Source organism: Eutrigla gurnardus, assembly GCF_963514095.1.
Source record: "Eutrigla gurnardus genome assembly, chromosome: 1".
Taxonomy (NCBI): Eukaryota; Metazoa; Chordata; class Actinopteri; order Perciformes; family Triglidae; genus Eutrigla; species Eutrigla gurnardus.
In genome coordinates, this window is record NC_139915.1 from 983,884 (window position 1) to 1,006,912 (window position 23,029).

The 23,029-nt window shown below is 40.1% G+C and overlaps 1 protein-coding gene across 3 annotated transcripts; it reads right to left on the reverse strand.

The window, feature by feature from the left end:
- Positions 1 to 1,899: 1,899 nt before the first annotated feature.
- On the reverse strand, positions 1,900 to 22,968 carry usp10 (ubiquitin specific peptidase 10). 3 transcript variants are annotated; one of them, XM_084013759.1, is made up of 15 exons: positions 22,704 to 22,967; positions 15,977 to 16,045; positions 15,674 to 15,719; positions 15,221 to 15,280; positions 11,323 to 12,546; positions 9,528 to 9,619; positions 9,028 to 9,137; positions 8,889 to 8,947; positions 8,701 to 8,804; positions 8,156 to 8,255; positions 7,500 to 7,680; positions 5,706 to 5,871; positions 5,014 to 5,158; positions 4,655 to 4,720; positions 1,900 to 3,853 (listed from the first exon to the last, which is right to left on the reverse strand). In XM_084013759.1, exons 1-15 carry the CDS (start codon positions 22,722 to 22,724, stop codon positions 3,666 to 3,668), a joined length of 2,631 nt encoding a protein of 876 aa, XP_083869885.1. In that variant the 5' UTR covers positions 22,725 to 22,967; the 3' UTR covers positions 1,900 to 3,665. The 3 variants fall into 3 exon arrangements, with proteins under 3 accessions (XP_083869885.1, XP_083869884.1, XP_083869886.1); XM_084013758.1 differs by having other exon boundaries at positions 11,323 to 12,549; XM_084013760.1 differs by lacking the exon at positions 15,221 to 15,280 and having other exon boundaries at positions 11,323 to 12,549; positions 22,704 to 22,968.
- Positions 22,969 to 23,029: the final 61 nt, after the last annotated feature.

Genomic DNA, 23,029 nt, shown 5'->3' on the forward strand with positions numbered 1-23,029 from the left:
GAAGTTCCACCAAGGAGTAGTTTTATCAGGTCAACATACTCTGCATTTCAAAAGAAAAAGCAGCAAAAGAAAGGACGATAAAATCAGAAATGACATTTCAACGAAGCGTAATCATTTTATGACCCATCACAGATTTACTTCCTTCATAGAAGAAGTCGATTCAAAGATGCCGAGACCTCACTTCATCTAAAACGACACAACATGCACATTTTATAGGAAAGCCTTTTGTGTTGCTCCTTGTTCTATTCCACGGTGGTTGCTGCAATCCAGTGACAATTCAATATACTGGCTTCTGTGCAAAAATATGTCCTATGAATTTGAAAGAAACCACTCAAAGACTTGCAAGGGGGAGAAAAAAAAACACACTCATGCTATCAAAGTTTGGCTGAAGGTGATCCGTGTGAGTATAGGTGGTCTGACCGGTGGGTGTCCACATGTAAAAAAAGATCCCTCGTAGTCGCTTAACGAGGAAAATACTACACTTGATTGTAAGTTTGAGGCCAAAGCCACATTTCGGTGGACGGCCAAGCTATAGTAAGAAGGGAATAAATAGTAAGGAATACTAAAAGGGCAGAAAAACCTTACTCTGCAAATTTTTCAATGATGGGTTCTGCTTCCCATTAAAGCAAACAAGAGGCGAACTCAGCCACGGCCCTAAAGAGAGCAGTGTGGGCATCGAGGCGGTCAGCTAGACCACAGGAGGGGGAGACGCAACAAAACTACAAATACTACACATAGTACATGTTGACATGCAGGAACAAGAGACCAATTAGCAGTGTGTGGCAGACCAAGACTCAGTGGATCGTTTTGTTGGTTTGGTTTATTGTGCACATTGTTCTGTAGGCCAGTCAGAGCGTAGAGACTGCAGATGTTTTCAGAATTTACTGTATTATAAGAAAGCCAAGTCGTTTTCTGACGACACTTCATTAGCAAACTGCTTTTTGCACAATCCTTTATTTGAACAGTTAACAAAATAGAATGCTGGAGGCTTAAAATTAAAAGACAGTATAGATTGTTTTTTGTTCTTTTTTGTTTTTAGGTCAATATCCCAACAATTCCCAGCAGACAGAGTGTTAGGAGCACATACTGAAAAGAGACATTATTGAAGCATTTCACCAGCAGATTTCCTGACCAGCCATGAGAGACTGAGATAAAACTGTACAACAGAAAGTCGAGGTGTGCATTCAAAGTCCAAACTCCCAAACATTCTCCAAAAAGGGGGAAAAAAAATCAACAATGTCATCATTTGTGTGCAGATACGACTACAAAGCCAGCAGCACAACTCAAATATGATAACAGTTAGATGCATCGACCGGCTAACCGACATCCTCCGATACCTGCGTGGAATGAGTCATGGACATGGAGACATCCTCGGGTGGAGAAGGCAACATAAAGTTTGAATACATATTGAAGGAAAGGAAGTAGGGCCTATATTAATGTCCTTTGGTTTACGGCTTAGAAACCCACAAGAAAAAGTCAATTGAGACTATGCAACACAGTTACTTTATATTACAAAGAGGCAAAACAATTTTAATTCAATGTGAAATTATGTAATTTTGGAATTTTTGACTTAACTACCATTTAAAATTAAGAGACTGAACCTGGTGAGTCTTTGTTCTTAAATCAAGTTCTGTAAGAAACGTATTTTTTACACTACATCTCTGATTTTAATCAGCAGCAACCACCTTCTATCCTGCACACATCGTTTCAATTAACTATGTGAGATGAAAAGGAGAACTTCTGTGGAAATAAGTCCACCAGCCTAAATCATACAGAAATACTATATTTTGTTAATACTGAGATTCTGAATCGTGGTTGGAATGAAATGCGTCTTGATCGGAGAAAAAGAAACGGGAACCAATTGTGAAAAGACAAAATGACAAAAAATGGAAATAAATATCAAGCAAAGAACTAGTTCAATTTTATTCATTGTTGTGCTTTAGCCTGTGTAATTTCTTTTCAAACACCAATTCAAATGCAAGCATATTTTTCTAAAGGGAGCGAGAGCATGGGGACATCCAATAAATGATCAACGACAAAAAGAAAAAAAAAAAAAAAAAAACTAACATTTTAGTAACTCAAACAAAAATCTTCACAATCAATGAATGATCCCAAAAGAAATCAATATATTCAACATAAGCAAACACTATCTCCTTTTGTGCACATGTCCAGGGTTTTAATGCAGAGCTTAGCACAGATGTAGTCCCAGTCCCCCCCTCCCCCAACACTAAGTTCCCCTCGACGAGGAGGAAACGCTGAGCCACAAAAGAGCAAATACATAGGTGTCATGTACATTCCTCTAACTCTTCAGACATTAGACTTGCTGTTGGTGCCTGATCAGGGTTAGACTTGTACACTGAGTGGAAAAACATCATATTGAACCTAAGGCAGCCCCCGCTTTCTGCTGAGTTGGGGGATCAGAGGGGTGGTGTGGCTCAAAACTACACTGATAAACCACCTTTACACAGGTGGAACCGTTAGACAAGTAAAGACAAAAACAGAATGGATAGAAGGAAATGTACAAAGTAAACAAGGGCGGGTTTTGCAGTGGACTGTCTCGATTGGTTGCCATCTCTCCAGTGCAATAACTGAGTCTAAAAACGAGTCCTTTAGGACCCAGACAAGTTTTCAGTCAGTTAGATTTCATATATTCTTTCACATTTTAAATCTAAATATTTGCAAATATGCATGTTGTATTGTAATCATCAATCATTTTATACTTTGTGCACAGAAGCTAATTTGTTATTAAAGTCTAAAGCGCATTAATGTTCTTTTTTAGATAGTCTTTCAAAACTAAACCCACATACCATAATAAGGATCTCTCAAACAAGGAGGCTGTTCAGGTATCTGTTCTCCCGTCGCTGATGGCTCAAGTTGTACCAAGACTTAAAAGCATGATAAAAGTGAGGAAATGGAAGGAGGAGGAGTTTGTGTTGGTGGCAAAGACGACAATCTGGCCTTGGGAGGAGAGATGATAATGCTGGTGCTGGGTCTTTTCAATGCACTAGGGCAAATTCACATCAGCATTTAAATTGCCACAAACTCATTAAGTCAACAGTTCTCCATTACTAAAAGGCAAACACTGATATCTTCTATGTCATTTCCTTAAAAAAGGTAATTCAAACGAGAGAAATTACCCCAGCGGCCCACTTGCAGCCTGTGGTTGGTAGATCTTCCTGTGTGTGAGTCCACTGTCTCCGTCAGAGGTGCATCTCAGGTCCTGACCTGTGACCCCTCTGACCCCACCTCCATCTGTTCAACAATCCTTTCCTTCCTGCTTTCAAAGTAAAAACAAAAAAGGACAAAAACAGCAGTGGTGCACAGAGAAGAGAGCAGTCACGGGGGAACGGAGCTCATTTCTCTTTCTCCAAAAAAAAAAAAAAAAAAAAAAAAAAAAGACGAGGAAAAAGGTGTTGGAAAAGCTGGTTCTCAGGAAAGCGGGAAGGAGGGAAGAGGAGGAAAAATCTTGCAAGAGAACAAGTTGGGCAGTGTTCCTGTTCATTAGTTTTGTGTGTGTGTGTGTGTGTGTGTGTGAGCGTGTGTGTGTTTTGTCATGTAGCGTTTTACTGTCCTGTCAATGAGTGCATTTGAAGCATGTATCTTGTGTGGGCGTTTGTGAATATATTGGGGTTTTCCTGCGTGTATGCTGGGATGCGTTTGTGTGTCTACAGCAGGTCGACACGGCGGTAGTACAGCAGGTAGGCGGTGCGCTCTGCAGTCTGCTTCATCACCAGGTACTGGTTGATAACCTTCACCGTCTGGTCGTCGATGCGCAGCCAGCCATTCAGACCGATGTGGAAGACATCCGTGGTGTAATGACCGCCTGTCGCGCTGTTCCCATGGTGATAGACAACTGGTTAAGAGACGGGAGGGGAAAAAATGTGGGATATTTTATTTATAGCACATTACTCATCCATTACTTGTTGGGCACTGCAGTGTAAGCACTTTCATAATCAATATTATTGCTTGCAAAACATTCTTGTGATGACTATTAACCAAAAAGTTCTTGCCCAAGTTGACACACAGTTCAGAGGGATTTAGAAATGTGTTTCTATATGAAAACAAGCGCTAACTGGGATCATTTGCTTGTCATGCTTTTGCTTTCTCCCCATCTCATAACGGTTTTAGAATCTCACTGATGAAACCAAAGGATGAACAGAATTTAATTCATTAACACACGGCCTTTTCTCCAGCTGGATTAACTATTTCTTTAAAAACCAAACGAAAGAAATACATTTTAATCATTGATTAAGATCCCAATCAATTTCCTGATTCAAATAAACCGACTCCCGTCAATCAGATGTATTCTGGTTCAACACAGAAAGGCACAGACATTCTTTCAAGGAGACATTCTCGATTTAGGTTCATACTTATTACATATTTTGGGCTTCAACTAGAACATGCTTACATGATTTAATGTTCAATAAAATCTTTATTTTTCCTCAGACATTCTGTCTGAAAAGCTGGTTTTAGCTCTTTGAACCCCTCTCCTGAAAAAGCCCAGTCTGCTCTGATAGGTCACTATTTTCCCAGGTCCACATGATGGTGGATTAACAATTCTCACAGTGGCAATGTGTGATGAAAACCACACGATTACAACCTTCCTTGTATCAGATCCAACAATGTGACTGAAAGAATAGAAAAACAAACACACCTGCAAAGAGCCGGTAAGTTCTTTGGCCTTTCACAACTTTGCTCCGCACTCCAGAGGACAAGAGGTCTGCAAGGAAATCAGTTAGGAAAGCATTTCAGCATTACTTAATCAGAATAAAATACAGAATGTTGCACCATGTTCTTCTGTTGGGAAAGTCCAATGGACAACGTTATAAAAGGGCTCAGAGGGAAAACGTTATCTCATTTAAAAACTTTGCAGTTAATCGGTGCATAATGTTGTGTGCATCTTGTAAAAAGGGCTGTCATGATAAGATGACATCACTTGTTTAACAGTTTAATGCGTGCATCTAGATCCATAGGTCAAGTTAAAGGCCTGGTGTGCTCCGTATGGGTCCATACCTTTGCTGATTTCCAGGTCAACGGGGTAATCAATGTTCTTTGTCAGTTTCTGGCAGCCTCCGGTCTTTTCAAAAACAAATCTCTTGAGATGGAGGACCAGTACAGGAGGCAGTTCTTCCAGCGTCACCCTCCGACTGATCTCGATCTAAATATGAAGACAAAAAAAAGACGACGCTGTCAGCGGATGTTCTGTGAAAGCAATAATTATTATTAAAAGAGGGGGGGAGTTACATTTCAAAGACTCACAAGTGTTCATTTCTAAGTGCCAACTTGGGCGGATGAAACAAGTAAAAGAACAAGCTGTAAATTATTTTGGGAAACACAACGGCTTGCTGGATCCTTTGAAGTACTGACTCGTGAATCATTTTGTTTTGAGGCTTTTCAAATAAAATAGACAAGAACTGGGCTGGAGACCACAGTTAACCGTCTCTGAAATGACAAAGACTAGAACGATAGAACGGTTTATCTGTTATAAAAACAAAAAACAATACAAAGTTGCCCATGGTACAGCTGTAGGGCAGATGTTCCCTGCAACATTTGCTCCATCTTATTGTTCACCAACTGAACCATTTTTAGTGTTTTCTTCACTAGTTGTGAGGTATTGTGTACTAAGGGAATAACTTGAATATTTGTGAAGAAAATCCACAGTTTAAATGAAGATTTATGGCTTTCACCATGTACTTGGTTCATACCTCCTGCTTGGTTTTAGAGGTGTAGCCCTGGACTGACTCTCGTGCGACCAAGGTTTCCAGAGCCTCCTGGACAGTGCGGATCTTCTCTGACTGGATGTCCAGTTGCAGGGTAAAGAAAGGCTGTAGAGTAGCCGACTCTTTAGAGTTCTGTTGATACACCACCGATCTGACGAAGAAATTAATCACCAAATTAGATATTAGAAGATACAATATTATTTTTAAGTAACTCAAAAATACCAATTTCTAAAAAAACAAGTGTAGAGTTTTACAATCCTTAACCTGTGAGCATCTGTAGTACCAATCGTATCACACGGCCGGGGATTTATTCATATTTCTAAGCATATCTTCATTGCAGTATCTGACCCAGAAGATTTGAAAGAGAAAAAAATCTATCCGAATGCTTCTGTTAAAAACAACATAATTTCCAAACTGTAACAGTGATTCACAAACCCAATAACTGCGAGCAGCGCCTGAACAGCCTTGGGGTTATAATAACCAAGCTCGCTGGGCGAACACACCACACCGCGTAAACATACACTCCTGTAGTCCAATTTTCTCTGGTTGTAACCGGTTCTGAAAAAATAATCCTTTAAGGCACTCCGTGACCAGCGTAGACCAGGACTATGCCAGACCAGAACCTCATAGAACATATTATTTAGGCAGGCTGCACCCGCACAGGTTCTTTCCAGTTTGTCTTTCCTTTGTTTGTGAATGTGTGCCCCACGTCTCGCTGGCGAGACTTCTGACCTCTATCGGCCCACGGTGGCTGTTATTCTGAAGAGCTGCGGTGCTCGCTGGACAAAAGCTGGAGCTGGAAACCCGACTTGTTATGCCTCCATGAACATAAGTCAAACACTGTTAGTCAGAAGCTGCTTAACCAGCACCGGGGGAGTACTTTCAGTCTTTAACACTATGATATAGACTTTTTCATTTTAAATCATTTCATTAAAAAAAAAAAAAGTAAAAAAAAAAAAAAAGAGAAGATCATTCCTGATCTAGTACATTTCCATATGCACCAAACAAATGTTCCTTGTTTTATTACTGCCTTTTGTGATGAGAGCACAAGGGACTGAATAAAAGCAAGAACTTGCTGTACCACGCCTAGGAAGGGAGACTGTCATTGAGCAACACAGCTCTCATGGTAACGTGGACCCAGTTTTTCACAACTTATTTAAAAAAAAAAATGCACCTAATGATATATGCATATTAAGACAATTCAAAGAGCTTTATTATGTTTTCAAACTTGCACCTCTTTCCCCCCAGTATTTAGAAAGTATGTACTCATCTACAATAAAGGCCTGGTTACTGAGTTCACTTTACACTGAGATCAACACAGTTTTACATTATACATCTCTTCATGTAGCTCTAACAATCATAACCTAATTATCATGCCAGTGCTCAACGTTTTGCGAAACAGTGTAGTTGGGATTGTTACCACTAGGTGTCGCACTTGACTCAGTAGCCTCAGAGGAGAGCTCCAGAGAGGGAGAGTGTAAAAGGAGAAATAATAAGCATTTTGACTGTTGTTCAACCGGATGCTACGTGTTTTTTCTTTGTGTAGGAAAGCCAGGAACCCTTAGAGCCGGTTACATTTCTGATGCAATAGAAATTGGATAACACTACCTACTATACGGGGGAAAGCTTTGAGAACTTAAGACAGCAAAATGAAACCCCTCAAAACAGCCCTGAACTTCACCAGCCATCAGAATTCCTTCTGACACACAGAGCTCATTATTTCCACTTCATATTAAAATGTCTTTCTGAAAATATCTTCACAACGATCTGTCAACATACCTGATGTGCCCACCAAATATGTCAGTGATGGGTGTGCGGACAAAGTCTGCTTGGCGAGTGATGGAAGTCTTGTTTCTGGGGCCAACTTGCTCCCACTCATCCTCACTACCTTCTTCCTCCTTATCAGCATCATCTTCTTCCACACCTGGCTGAGACTCCGGCCCGTTGGGTGTGGGAGCTTCTGGTAATAAAACATGAAAGAAAGAAAAACACTTGAACGGTCGAATGATCAAAGTACTTCAAAGTAACCCCTCTACTGAAGTACATCAACTGATACGATGAACAGATGATAGAAGTTTCATTTTAAACTTGAACTATTAATTAAAGCTGAGCTTTGTTGGTGTTAGGTTGTTCAGGTCACAACTGTTCAGTTCCAAAGGCATCTATATCGGGTCAGGTGATTAAACATTAGTATTAACCAGCTGGTCAGTGATATTTCCAGTTTTCATTTCATTCAAAGTAGCACAAAGACTTCACAAGCTTCATAGATGCCTGATCTACCCTGTTGCAGTGTTATCATGTAGAGAGTAATGCAATTGAGCATAAACTTAAACACGGAAAAACAACGATGTGCAAAAATGAATGAATTAATATCTGTAATAATCGTATCTTCTTTGTTTTATGGTTTTGATTTGGAGTCGGTTAAAGATGCTTACTCTCTTCCTGAGGCAAGATTAGCTTTTTCAAAGCCAGCATCTCCTCATGCAGCCCGTTGAGAGTGAAGCCAAGATACTCCTCCGCATCCTCTTGTCGACCCTGCAAGTGGAGCACCAGGACATCAGCACCAATTAACACTACCAAGAACGCTTACAGCCAAATAAAAAAAAACTAGTGTGCACGCATGAATGTGCAAACACAACATTCATTCAGGTAAACCGACAGCGAAGCATGTTGTACGAGTGACACGGGATGAGTGTAAGCCTCATTAAATATAAAAAGATAAGCACCTCATTCTGAGTGTAATGTAATGTCATTCATTAAAACTTAAAACAGAATTGACTCAGCATGAATAACGCATATCCTGCCTTTATCCAAGTGAGTTGTCAAATTCTCAACTAAAAAATGCTTAGAACAAGGACATCGCTTCAAGTACTGCATGTTCCAGAGGAAGCATATTCCTGGAGTGTCATCAGTACAAAAAAAACACCTTGACGCATCGCCTTGCAGCAAATACGTATTTAATCCAGAGAGCATATTTTACCTTCTCAGAGAGACTTGACTTGATGAGAGTGAGGAGTCTATAAATGTAGGTCGGCTCAAAAGGTACACCCGGCCGAATGTCTTTCATGACCTTATCACCAACAGCTGTGGACAGTCACAAATCACACATCAGTGACGTCACCAGAAAATGATACCAAATGTCTTTGGGCTTGCCGTCTAACGTCTTACCTTGCTGTTTGGCTTTAGATGGTACAGGCATGTTGTTGAACTCATTCACCAGCCTTACACTGTCGGAGATGAAGAAACGGTGATGTCTCTGCATGCATTTAAAGCAAATGTCATATCAGCTTGCAGAAATGCTACTTACAAGTTGTCCATCATGGGTGTGGAGGTACAGGGTCTCTGCGTTTCATTATGCAGAGGAATGGACTTCAACATGTGATACATGGGAGGACACGCAATCAGGGCCTGTAGGGTCTGAATGTTCAGAGTCAGGGAGGGAAACGGTGTCGGAAAAGTTCTGAGAAGCTGCCGTTACACGACGAATTTCATACCAATTAATGGATGCGTTAATTCGATTAGATTTTCCCCCAATCAAATAATTTTCATCACTCTCCATAAAAAACTAACACGATAAGTCACTGATGACATGCTTTGAGCCTTCCTCAAACAAAAACTTCGACAGCCTTTGAAGGGTTTCCAGGCAGTGCTGAACAATGGCACATCGCCTCAGATTTGGCACCATTTATACTGATCTGTCCTTTGGCTGAGCCACAACATGTTAAATTACCAAAAGCCAAACGTGTTAACACACAGCTTCGGGGTTGACAAAAGCAAAAGGCATCAAAAAGTAGTGTGAAAGGATACAGCGTTGATATAGCACCAGTTTCCCTTGTTGATCAGTCCTCTCGGTTGCAAAGACACTGGTTTATGTATCAACTTCACATTCTCAATAAGTTCTGGGGATTCAAACAGACACAATGTTCTTTAACAGGCAGCCCCATGACACCAACCACCTATATAAATCCAGAACAGCATTATTTTGTGAGTGCATCATTTTAGTCATTCACACAATGATAAGTGGTTAAAATTATAGCACAACATTCATGAATCAGAAGTACTTTTTTTTTTTTTTATAAAACAAATGTTCCTTCTTCTATTCCTTCCTCTTGTGACAAGAACACAGGAGAGTCTGAATAGGAGAAAGAAGTTGCTGTACCACGCCTAGGAAGGGAGACTGTCATCAGTAACACAGCTCCCATGGTAACGTGGACATTATGTTACATAACTCATTTATAAAGAATGCATCTAATGACAAAAACATGTTAGACAATACAGATCATTAGTATGTTTAAACTTGTGCATCCTTTACACCAATGCTCTTGTAAAGAATGTTGCTTAATGCTCAGCAGTGGAGCAGACTAAACACCATCAAATTAATACACAGTATTTTCATTGTAGATTATATTCTAGTCTCACTATGTTGCACCATTCTAGTTTTATAGGGCCGTTTTATAGGGCCGATGTCTCCCGCTGGTTCTGTTCAATATATATGAATCCAGATGTGTTTTAAAATATCTGGACTTGAATGGTGGCTGTTAATCTAAGAAGAAATCATGTTATGCAGATACAAATACTGGTTTTCTGGTTCATAAGCATGCAGAGGGGAAATTTACATCTCAAAAAGGTTTAAGGGTTTCATCACAGTAAAAATAATACTTTGTATATCCTGACACCTTATACGAAAATGTGCACTTCTGATTAAACGAGACACAAATGGCAAGGTTCCATACTGTTCTGAGAGAACAACTGTACAGCAAACCAAATGTGTAAATACATGCAAAACCATCAGGTTCATTTAAACAGACAGGTCTCAAACATTGCACACTGATTTTAAGAATGCAACAGGAAGCCCCAATGATAGACAAAAAACACACTCACAGAAAAATAGTCAGTACCTTGTATCGGTTTGCTTGTTCTTATAAATAAATAAATTAAAGTCATCTCAAATCACACAAAACTGCTTGTTTGAATGCTCTCTTTAAATGATCCTTCTCCTCATAGAGCAAAACCACAGTTGTTTGGCCTCAGTCTATTTCCTAGCTTGACCTAATCAATCAGATGTTTTGGGAAATCCTTTTCTTGGCTGAAGTTATAACATCTCACTTGAAGGAATGAGGAAGCTGCAGAAAAACTCTTCCTTTAAACGGCATGTGTGCCTGTTTGTGTATGTATAAAGTTATTCTGTGCCCAAGATAGAGAAACAGGATATGATCTCAGACGGACAGTCTTGGAGTTATAGTTAACATTAATACTTTTGCAAACAAACCGTTTGTCCCTCTTTAAATCCCTCTTAATCACATTTATATATATATTATATTGTCAAAAAGATGTCACTACAAGCTAACAGAATTCTTAAAAGATCTGTGGGGAGAAATGTGTGTTCACAGTTGTAATAGTTTTGGTAAATTAAATAAAGTGGGTTGCACACATGTGATTAATGACTTGATATCTGATAGTTATTCTGGATGTAGTACCGCCATCTAGTGTTCATTTCTGGAACATCAATATATATATAAATAAATCTAAATAAAACAGAACAACATGAAACAGGTATGATGGACTATTTTTAAGAGATTAACAATGCATCTTCATATAATACCTGCGAGTTTAGGGGCCATAGGATCCTCTGAAACGTGGACAGGGCCATCTTTGACCTCCCCAACTTTCTCAGGCTGCTCTGGCGTTGCGAGGGGGGGGGACACAACTTCCACAACATTCTTTACCTCCACAAAGGCCTGAGGGCCCCCAGGCAGAGGCTTGGAGTTGTGGAAGAGACTAGCCCAAGATTTGGGGAGGTTGGCAGTAGGTGCAGCTGGAATCACAGGTGAATGGGCCTGCTCTGTCACTACTGACTGGGCAGCAACGTCTGGGGAGACCTGCTGAGCCTGCTCCCCACTCTCACAGTCTTCTTTGTGTTCATCTACACTGACGGGAGTATCAGGCTCTGCTAACCCATTGGCCACCGCACTGTCTGCTAGCTCCCTTCCCTCCAGTTCAGTAGTCGTAATGGAAGTAACAGAGGGGGTGGCCACAACAGGTGAAGGAGGAAGAGGGGATTTGGAGTGAGGGCTGTGTGGACTATCTGAAAGTTCGGGACTCTGTGGAGCCAAAAGATCTGGCTGCTGATCTGCAGTCCTTGGCCCCTCTGTCATCCCTCTGCTTTGAGAGGAGGATGAAGAGGAGGAAGTGGCTCGGTTGCCATCTGATGAAGAGGCAACTCCACTTGTTAAGTCCAAAGAAGAGTCATCAGGGCTATCACAAGTCCTCTGATTGGCAGTGGCTGTGGGGGCAAACTTGTCTGCTGCAACAGCAGCTGTCGATGTTGCCATGGTGACAGGTCCCGGGGTGGAAAGTTCAGCACCCGACAACGCCTTACCATCCACATCTTCAGCACTGTGGTGTGGGCCACCCATTGCATGTCCGTTCACCAGTGCTGTCATAGGCGTCCCATCTGCTGCACTGCTGCTGTTGCCGCCAGCTGACGGGTCCAGGTAGCTGTAATACCCCGGCGGTCGCTTTTTCTTTTTCTTCCTCTCTCGTTGTCCCAGGCTGCCAGGTCCGTCCATGTCCTGGCATGCCTGGTGATTGTCGAGGACTGAAGCCTCCGAGTCGGGGCCATCCAGCGAGTTGAAGTCTGTTCCATCAGTGACATCAGCTTCTGGAGGAGCCGTCTGCTGGGCCTTCTGGGCCGACTGGCAGCCCAGGATGAACTCTGGAGCCTGGGGGTTGAGGGTGCTCGACACTTTGAATAAAGGATCGTTCAACCCAACAGGCTTGGAGTCCATCACCTCATCAACACCGAACTCAATGCGCTGATAGTCTTCTGCTGCAGAAAATATTTAAATAAATTAGAAACAAGTTTTGTCTTCAAATACAGCCTAGATATAAAAAACAGACTGTTGTATTTTACTCTCTGCTGATGTGTTTGTTATAAAACCCTCATTTCTGAACAACTAAGCCATGACCCAAAAGGGTCATGGGAGCTTTCTGACAGGATCAGATATAACGGTGAAAAACAAATCCTTTTGGACCAATTTTTAGCTCCAACAACTATTGTTGCGTCTATGGCCAACTATACGACATTCCTTCTGGGCTCATGTGGATCCCAGGAACGTTGCTTACATGTCTCAAAGTGGGGTAATTCAACGACATGGGGCTCGTTTGTTTTCCTAATCCGGTAATCAAACGGCCGAACTTGGAAAGCTGAGACAAGTCAATTTGGTCCTGGAAACGTTGCTCCGATTTTATAAGCATTTCTATTTAAAAGAATTTTAATAAAAAGGTTCCGATTCAAAACCACAACAGAACCACTGATTTTATGACGATTCAAATTTGATTTCAAAAGACTGACAATTTGTAAATTTTATTAATCCAAAATGCAAGGATTTCATTGTGTTATATTTAATCATATGCTTTACACTGTATTCTATGTGGTTAACAGTATATATTAATTGAAATGTAAAATATTTAAAACAACACTGTTTTGCACAAGCAGTGAGTAGTAAGACTCTAACAAGGCACAGGGGATTTATTGTCGTCACTGGGCAAAAATGTCACAATAACCTTTCAGCGTATTGTAATTGGAGTGGTACTCCAGGGTAGGAATCAAAAAAAAAAACTGATTCATGCTGCACCTCACCCCTCTCTGTCCTAAGCCACTAAACAAACACGGGCATATGGAAGCTCTTCATACAGCAACCTGTACTAGAAGTTCAGTTTAAACACCACCCGTCATATAGTAGCCTGTGCTAGTAGTTAATTTAAACATCATCTCGATTACAACTGTGATCCTGATGGCTTTGTACAGCACCAAGCATTTCAGAGAAAATGTTACTGATAGTTTAGCCTTCTATGATCATAGAAATGCATGACAGATATCCTCAGCCTGTGATAAATCAGTCTTCCTTTTTTGAGTTGCTTTGCAGTGTTAACAGTTGTTGACAGTGCTGGAATAGCAACTTTTCCCACAAGATATTCCATTGTTTCACCAAAGGGACATGCATGCATATCTGCATTTGTAAAAACAAGCAATAGGAAAATGTCCACTCACTAAAATTACCTGCGATTGGCTAAAGCCTCCTATCACAAGCTAGATTTTATTAAAAGCCTGAAAACAGGGCGTTGAGGAGTAGCAGGCGTCTAGTTTTCTACTTGAGTTACAAAATGCTGAAAGATTATGGGATTTTTGCTCAATGATGCTAAAAATATATTGTCTACCTCAGCTTTAACAAAAAGGCTTATATAGATAATATTTAATTAACTAATTATAGATTAAAGTGAGGCAATATATTATGCAAAAACAAAAACACAAATGATGGCATACTAGAAAACATAACTGGTTACACATTCATGTATGGCATTACCTACCTTCAAAAATGTATGAAGTTTTATACAATATTCTTTTAAAGATGGCCAAATCTAGTTCAGGAGGATTTTTTCAACAGCATTTCAAACTGTGATGACAGTTATTCATTTTCAGATTTGAGACCTTAAGTGGCACTCAAATTTAATCTTTAAATCTAACCTATCCTGCACACAGTTTATGTATTGCAATGGAAACTTCTGATCAACAGATGAGAAAAAATGTTGCTGTTTGCTGGTGTAGAAAATTACCCCAAATTAAGAAAATGTGTGTTACTTGGGCCAACTTCATAAATAATAATAATAATAATAATAATAATAATAATAATAATAATAATAATAATAATAATAATAATAATAATAAATAATTTGGAATGAAAATAATGAAAACTTTCATAATGAACACCAGATCAATATGCTTCATTTCTGAAAGGTACTTATTATTTTACCATTTTAAAGTGTCTAACTTCCATGTAGAACAACAATGCACACAAGCAAATGTATATTACAAAATTCATTGTTTAGTTAAAATGTTTTGGTAGCATAAATAGTAAATGATTAGGCAGAAGAGTGAAAAAGGTGAACAAACAGGAAACATTAGTAAGCAAATCAGAAAAATCATTCTTTCGTTCATCATGACACAGCTGACTGGTCACCCAAACGGTAAACCCTCATGTTGTGCAGGGGTTACGAGGGTATGAAAACAGCAGTTACTTCCTCTAGTGGGTTTAGAAGATCTTCTGTTAGTGTTACTGAAATCTCACTTCACGACTGTAAAATGCATTCGGCAGTAAAACCGTAACAATGCAAGGCCAGATAAGTACTCATGTTAGAAATCACAGAAAACCATCACTATGCCCTTAGTAAATAGGCTGCGATTGTTAAATCATATGAAAAGTAACGCCGAGTGTAATTCAAGTTGGAGCCCTGCAGTGGTGAAAATGCATTATATGCAAGAGAAGACACTTAATAGTATCTTGAGCATGCAAAGCTCTACAGATTTTACCAACAGGCAAGAGAAAGGATACAGGCGCAAGGTTTAGAAAGCCACCAGTTTTTGAAACCTGGATTTTGAGTTTTTACAGCAAACGAACAACAGCTAGTCAAGCCACAGGGTGTCAGACTCCTCAACTCACCGCAAACCTGCAGTCCCATTGACTCCATAATATAAGGTACAGCAGGAGTGCAGTAACTTCCTAAATAATCAATACAAATCAAGGTAAGGCAAATGTCATGTGAAAACGGGTATCAAAGACAGGTGGCTGCTATTACATCTTTAATTTGGTGGCACAATATTTAAAGAATGAGAATGGCTGACTTATTCTTAAATTAATGTAATTGTCGAGATCTACTGGGATATGGAATCCATTCTAAACAATATATAGTGTATGTATAAATATATGCAAAAATAATCACATGAATATCATCTCCCAGTCAGGCAAGTCAGGTCCGTTCAGCCTGGGCTTCTAACTTACATTTTTAAGACCTGCTTTAAACAACTATGTAACATGAGAATAGACTTTTGATGCTAATAAAATATTAAGAAAAAAATGGATTATCTAGAAAATGAGTGCGTGACATGTACATACCAGAAGACTGACTGACGCATGGGACTTTGTCGTTGAACGGAGGAAGCTGTGTGAAAGCAAAACACAAAATTAGTTATTAAACAAAAACATCCAAAAATGACATTGAGCATTGAAAAACAATACTGACTTAATGGTTGTACCAAAACATTTTATTTCAAAGTATTGCATTATAATTAGGGTTTGACTTTTCCCAGGAACCCCGTCCCTTACTTTCTGACCAGCAGAGGAAACCATATCTTGTAAAAAGGGCAACCATCATGTCAGAATGATTTATTAATGTAAAAATCTAATTTGAATCCTTACCTCGACATAACATCGTGGAGTGACAAAAAACTGATTGATCTCATCAGGGCTGAATTCCCCGAAGATGTACTGTGGGAAGAAATCAATATAACCATTAGTATGTTAGTAAATATAAAGAATAGACTGAAGTCATTGAATATACACGGTGAAGGACAGGATGTTCCACCTCATAACTGGAGCTGATCCAATACCACAGTCATTGGATATCTAGGTTACTAGAGTCAGTCATCACCCAGCCAAGACTGCACTGCTGGCTTGTGCAAAGGTGAAACATGAAGTGCTGAGTCATGCAGTGTTATACATAAACCATATACACAAAGAGCTCAGGTTTGAGGTTTTTGAGTTGTTACCACGAAGCACCCTCATCCTTAAAACAAATCAACTTGTTTTTGATTGTCAGCGAGAAATCTGCAGCAGTAAACAGTCAATAAATAAATAAATTAATCACTTGAAGGCACAGTAGGTCATTTGGAAAAACGCTGACTTTTAATGCATCGGCGAACTAAATAAGTCCCGCCCCCTTCGTTCAGCCCTGTTCAAAGCCACTCCCCCAGAACGCCAAACGAGTGCTCCAGATCGGAGTGCAATCAGGAAGTATATTATTTCCTCCGGCCCGACTTGTTTTGTTTGGACGGCGTTTTGCAGTCCTACCACGGACACAGATGACATTTACATTTTTATGTCAGAGCATTTAATTTATTCATTGCTATCGGTATGACGAGGATTTCAAGTAATACAACAGAAAGTGTTTCTGAATAGAATCACCTACTCGACCTTTAAGACAACAGCATGGATGGCAATGATTGGCCATTGAACAGCACTGTTTTTAGATATACAGATATATTTTAATTCAGCTACACCACGAATAAAATGTTATTTACCCATTTATAATTTGTACATTTGGTTTGGAAACCACACTGGATTTACGTGAGGATAACCTGCTTAGTGACACTAATTAACTTCAATCCACTTATACTGCGGTATTAAATCTTAAGAAGACTTGTGAGGAAACAATGCCATGTTAACGATGTTGGTTTGAAGGGGTTGGCCTACAAGCGGCACCGATACTTAGGTACCAAGTCAACGCCAAAACTCAGTATGGCAGGTACTGGGGATCATGACCAGAGACCACCAGAGCCCGGGGGCCAACAGAACATTTTTCTGATAATGCCACATTGTGAACAATAAATCTATGTTGAAATTGGCAGGAGAGCTTGGAAAATGATATGGAGTGTCTATTTAGACCCCCCGAGTCACACGGCAGCTATTTGGCTATTTAGACCTGGCCATAAATTATAACATTATCATATGTTCAAATTAAATATGAAATTGTTTTTTGGATTAAAGTGGATCATCAGATATTAATAAACGACAAGTACATAAAAGAGGTCCACAACCTAGGTGTCATTTTTTTTTTTATCGAGAATTTTCATTTGTTGCTCAGGTGACTAAAGTCGTGCAGTTTTGCTTTGGCCAACTAAGACAACGTAGATGAGGTGATTCTCTGCATACTTGGAAATATGTTCCATGCTTTTATGTCCTGCAGATTCGAGTATTGCGATGCACTTTATTGCGGCATCAGCAGGCGAAACATCCAAAGAATGCAGGTGATAGAAAACGCTGCGGGCAGGCTTTTAACGAGTACTAAGAGAAGCGACCGCATCACACCAAGCCGTGCCGCATTTCACTGGTTACATGCAAGTTTAAGATTTTACGTTACTATTTCCTGTACTGTTTTTAAAGCCTCATATGGTCTGGCTTACGCCCTATGAGAATGGTCGTCGCTGTTTCAGTTTTTTTCTTAACCGATGACTTATTATATTAATCAATATTGTTTTGTTTTTACTGTAAAGCACTTTTCATTGAAGCGTTTTCATTCAAGCAAAGCATCAAAAAATGTATTGTTGTGGTATCGTTATCAAATTCAAGGCATCATAATTGAAAATGTTCAATCCTAGCTGTGAACATAGCAATAAAGTGTGTGTTCAATTAATTTGACAAATGTTTCAAACCCCCAAGACTCAAATCAAGTTCCTGTGTCTTGCTCTCCAGCCACCTATATTTTTAATATATCTCTTCACTGTTTAACTGGTAGCATTAATCGGTCAACAGTTCATTATTAACAACACTAATCATTTTGTTCTCGTCTTTACCGTCTTATTGGTAAAGTTCCTAAAGCAACCGCCAGCTCGTGTCTGGTGTAGCCAGTTTAATAGATGTCAGTGGAACCGTCATGTTGCAAACAGTCTGCAGACGTACACGTTCAATATAGCGTTACACCTTCAGGGGAAACACTGCACTGTGTCACCCAAGTGTCCACATGTGCAAACAAAAGCAGTGGAAAAAAGGTGAAACTCACTCGCCATGCCGTTAATCCTTTCAGCGCAATAAACAGTGGGACGTGAAAGCGGAGGCACATAGAAAAGAAAGTGCAGCTCAAGCATATGTAACTCTTTGCAAATGAGGCCCCACGCGAGGGCCCACATTGCTGAAATGGCATTACAAGGGACAAACAGCCAGCCATAATCCAATGGCCTCAGGATGGCTAATACAATCACAACAGAAAGAATGTCCCTTTGCTTCTTTCTGCAGGCATGCCACACGTACCACACTAAGCTTCCCTTGCTGATCGTATGCACTGAGGATTACAACAAATTAGCCATCTGTATGATTTCAACAGTTTAGTGATGACATCACACAGACATGCACACACACAGACACCCAAAAGGGCTATAGGAAGGTCCTAGCCTAACAAAGTGCAGGGCTGGAATAGTAATCCAATATAATATGCATTCTTAAGAAGCTTTTACTGACTGTTTCACACGTTTCAAGTACAACGATGCATAACATGTGACCAGAGATCGATTCTCGTATATGAATGGGCTTCGTTATTGGTACTTTCTTACTTTACTTTTCCAACTGTAATTGATATTATCTACAGATGTGTGAAAATCATCAGTCAAACAGAAGCTTGCCATCAACAGCTTTGCACAAATTACACCTGAATCTCCTTAAGTTGACTAAGGCACAAAAAAAAGGAAATTCTGGTATCTTGATATTTAGCTGAATTCAGCAATTTTCTACTCGACACCCGATTCATATTTTTTATTATTCAACATGTAGCCTAGACAACTCTTAGCTCTACAAGCAATGGGAGGAAGGAGTAGATTTTGTCAATAACTGCGAACAATTCGGAGCTACTAACGTTTTAATGATTGCCGAAACACATCAAGTTCCTTCTGCGAACAGTTTACACACAAAAGTGGTCCCCTCGATTCATGAATAGGACCCAATGTGTACTCTCACCATACCAGAGGATATGCCGAGCTCTACTGTGCTCATTCTCTCTAATTGCAACACAGAGTTATTAATGGACAACTTGGCGAAGCATGAAAATGCAGTAGCACCACTACAAATAAGGTCACACAAGTTTCCAATTAATCTCTGGAGAATGCCTGTGCCTGCATATTAGTGTGCTGTAGTAATAGAGTGACATATGATCACAGAGCATGAAACGACAGCAGAAGAAAGGAATCCTTGACAGTAAGCAACTCAACTATGTGAGAACACCTTCATTTACTGATGTGTTAGTAAGAAGGCATAAAACAACCATTTCATTAATCAGAATTCAAAAAGGTTTTTGGCCCTTCTTATACCGACTAGGCTTGAGCGATGACATTGGTATGACGATAAAGAACATTTGAAGACCTTGGACTCTGGGAATTGTACCGGATTTCTGACATTTTAAAGACTGCGCAATTATTTGAGAAAATAATCAGTACTAACCCATAATGAAAATAATTAGTTGCAGCCCTTTTTTGTGTACTGCAGGATTTTTTTTTTTTTTTTTTTTAGATACAACAGTCAGCCGCATGCTAGCAGCATGTACAAAGCCACCACTGGAACCTGTCAGGAGTGCCGGATAGCTCAGTCGGTAGAGTTGGCGCCCCACGTACTGAGGCTAAATCAGCGGGTTTGAATCCAACTGGCGACTCTTTCTGCATGTTGTCTGCCTCTCTTCCCCCTTTTACGATCATGCTGTCCTATCTAAATAAGGGCAAACACGCCAAAAGATTTTTTTTAAATAAGAAAAGAATGTGTGTCAATGGGTGAATGAGAGAAATTGTTAAGCGTTTAAGTAAAAAAAAGGTACGTTACAAATGTAGATAATTTACAACTGAGGCTGTTGGGAAATCACTTATGGATTTTACAAAAGTATTATTGATAATGTTTGGAAAAGTGAAATGTTACCATAAAAACCAGGGAATCATGAAATTATTAGGCTCACAATGGACCATGAATGTCTGCACAAAACTTAAGGACAATCCAGCCAATAGTTGTTGAGATATTTTAGTGTGGACGCACAGCAGCATGACTAGATTTCTGTAATGCTGTTGAATTTGCATCTTGTGGTATATTTGACAAAGCTTAAAATTCTAGGTAACTTGGATGATAGTCCGATTTGTTTCAGCATGCTGGATGTATTTTCCCCCTGAGGATAGTGAGGATTACTTTCTCACTCACAGATTTATGCTTTGGCAGATATCGGCCATTACACAGTAACTTTACAAAAATAAGGAGAATATAGCAATAATAGTTGCCAAAGGCACCTAAATTTGATGCTTGGTTCTGTTTTGTGTTTTTGTGTAACAGTGGAAGACAAACTATTGCTGAGGTATAAGCTTAAACATGTAAGTACACATGACATTTCGTTGGGTTTTGCATAAGTTGGTGAATACAACTTTAGAAAAGCCAACCAAACCTTCATCTACATTGTTTCACCTCAAATTACTAACAAACTAATAATTAATAATAACTAAACTAGTTAAAACTAAATAACCAAAGTGAACAAATAATTGTAGTCACCTAGACATTCTTCAATGTGAGGAAATATGTTGCCTAAATGTCTTACTACAACTCTATAGCACATTATTGCAACTAAGCTCACTTATTTAATGCAACAAACCCTTGCCTCAAAAGAAAAAGACTAAAATGATTGATCCATTGTAATCTGCCGGGGTGGCTAAGCTTTATGAATTGGACAAAATATAACAATGATGGTAGCATACTACTTTCAGGTCGCACATTTGAAATGATAAATAAACCGTTGACTGTTGTACATATTCATCAGATGCAGAACAGCATTTTAGTATTTCCAGAATTACCTGTTTTGCTGAGTTCATGCTCAGAAGAGTAAGAAGAGTTTAGCTGCACCGCATATTCATCAACTTTTTTCTTTTGGATTTGGTCGTCTTGATATCAGCTCTTATATTAAAATCCTGTGGATTTTTTATTTCTCACAGACCAAACCAATGTGACAACAGTATTTTACACAGAGAGTGAGCCATTAAAAGGAGTTGGCCAAATGCAGCACCCAGACCAAATTGAATAGTTGACAGGGGTCCAAATCCAGTTGCCTGAGGAAACTGGTCAACGGTTAGTTTAGGGTCATATCTGTCCATATGTTCATTCAAGCAATTTACTAACTTTATTATTTATATTCTGCTATTCATTACATGCTATTTAAAACAAATGCCTCATTGTGTAAAGATAACTCAATATGATTGGGTATGATGATGCGCTTCACAAGCTGACCACTGTGTTTTAAAGAAAAGGGGGCAGGTTTACACTCAAGGTTTTTACTTTGCTAAACAGTGAACCAATAGAAACACTCTATTTTGAGGCCAGGAAGAAATATGAAAGCATGTCAGCCAGATTTGAAGCATGCTTGCCTAGTTTAAGTTCAATTTGAATTTTTGAGATTTGTGTTTGTCTGACGTGAAATTTAAATGTCAGTTAATAAGCACAAACTTCAGACCTGGCATGTCTGCATGCTTAGCTAGACTTCAAAATGGGCCTTCCCACATGAGTCTCAGAAATGCCATCAAACTCGCCAAGTTATCTACGATCTCAAGTCTCAGGGAGACTCGTGTTGTAACGGCGCACACACGCGTGTCTGACTCCTGTCTTTTAATTCGTTTCCACATCAAATAAACCTTCGCTATCAACGAAGGCCCACACTGTCGCATACGAATTGAGCTAGCTGGCTAGCGGGCTGACTGCAGAGTGTACCCGAACAATCTGTGCAAAGCTGTTAGCATCAGGAGCTAAGTGGACGGAGAGGTCGCAAAACCCGCTTTCAGACGGTATGACGCGCAAAACACGACCGTTAGCACTCATTCACGGTTACTGCCAGTGGGTAAAATGTAAATGTATGCTCGGGAAAAGGCCTGTCGCAGCACTGAGCAGGTGGGCCATGCATACACGCAGCAGTTTTCAATATCGCTTTTGTGCTAGGAGGGGGAAAAATCACATGTCACTAATGGGATCCCGCACCAAAGTGTCACCAACACTAAGATCGGGCACAGTCCCGTGTCATAAGCCTAAACGTGGCTGTCACATCCTCAAAAAGTGCAGCGAATAGTACCACTGTCTCATTTGAATGGAGGAGCAACGGGCCTGTTAGCTAACGTTGCCATGCTTCTGGTGTTTCAATGAGGCTTAGGGGGGCATTAGCAAGCACTTTTCAGGTCCAACGTTTTCAATGACACGAACGGAAACGTTTCGAATAACAACACGCACCTGTACACATTGCTGCTACAGCACGGCACTATTTTATGTCAGAGGGTTGTACAAATGAGGGGCGAGTAAATGCATAACGTTACACGGCGTGCAGCTGGGGTTGTTTTGCAGGCTAACGTTAGCCGGCTAACGTTAGCTTAGCTACCTGGTTGCTGTAAGAAGCCATGCTCCCGGTGAGAATTTCTCTCCTCCGCTGAAAAGATGAAAACTCCTCCCGGGAAGGTGTTGTAGGTTTGTAATGGCCGTCACAAAAGGTGTCCTACTTCGACGTCATTGTGATTTTTCCGACGTTGTCCTGGCAGTCGTAAGTTTTGAGCCATGTAATGCATCAGCACTTCATGCTGTTCGCCGTCACCGCCATTTCTGTCTAGCCTCTTCCTCGCTTGCTAGCCAACCGAGCGCGCGGTCGGTTGTAGAGGCAGCGTGAGCTCGTGAGTAACGACAAACACTTCCGGTGGTGTTCTGGTCCCG

What these genes read in the sequence shown, in the direction of transcription:
- usp10 (XM_084013758.1), bottom strand. Translation starts at nt 22,724, where the DNA reads ATGGCTTCTTACAGCAACCAG. An exon ending in CTCCACGATGTTATGTCGAG is followed by an intron (nt 15,720 to 15,976) that starts GTAAGGATTCAA and finishes GCTTTCACACAG; the next exon opens with CTTCCTCCGTTCAACGACAA. An exon ending in AACTTACCGGCTCTTTGCAG is followed by an intron (nt 3,854 to 4,654) that starts GTGTGTTTGTTT and finishes TCTCTTAACCAG; the next exon opens with TTGTCTATCACCATGGGAAC.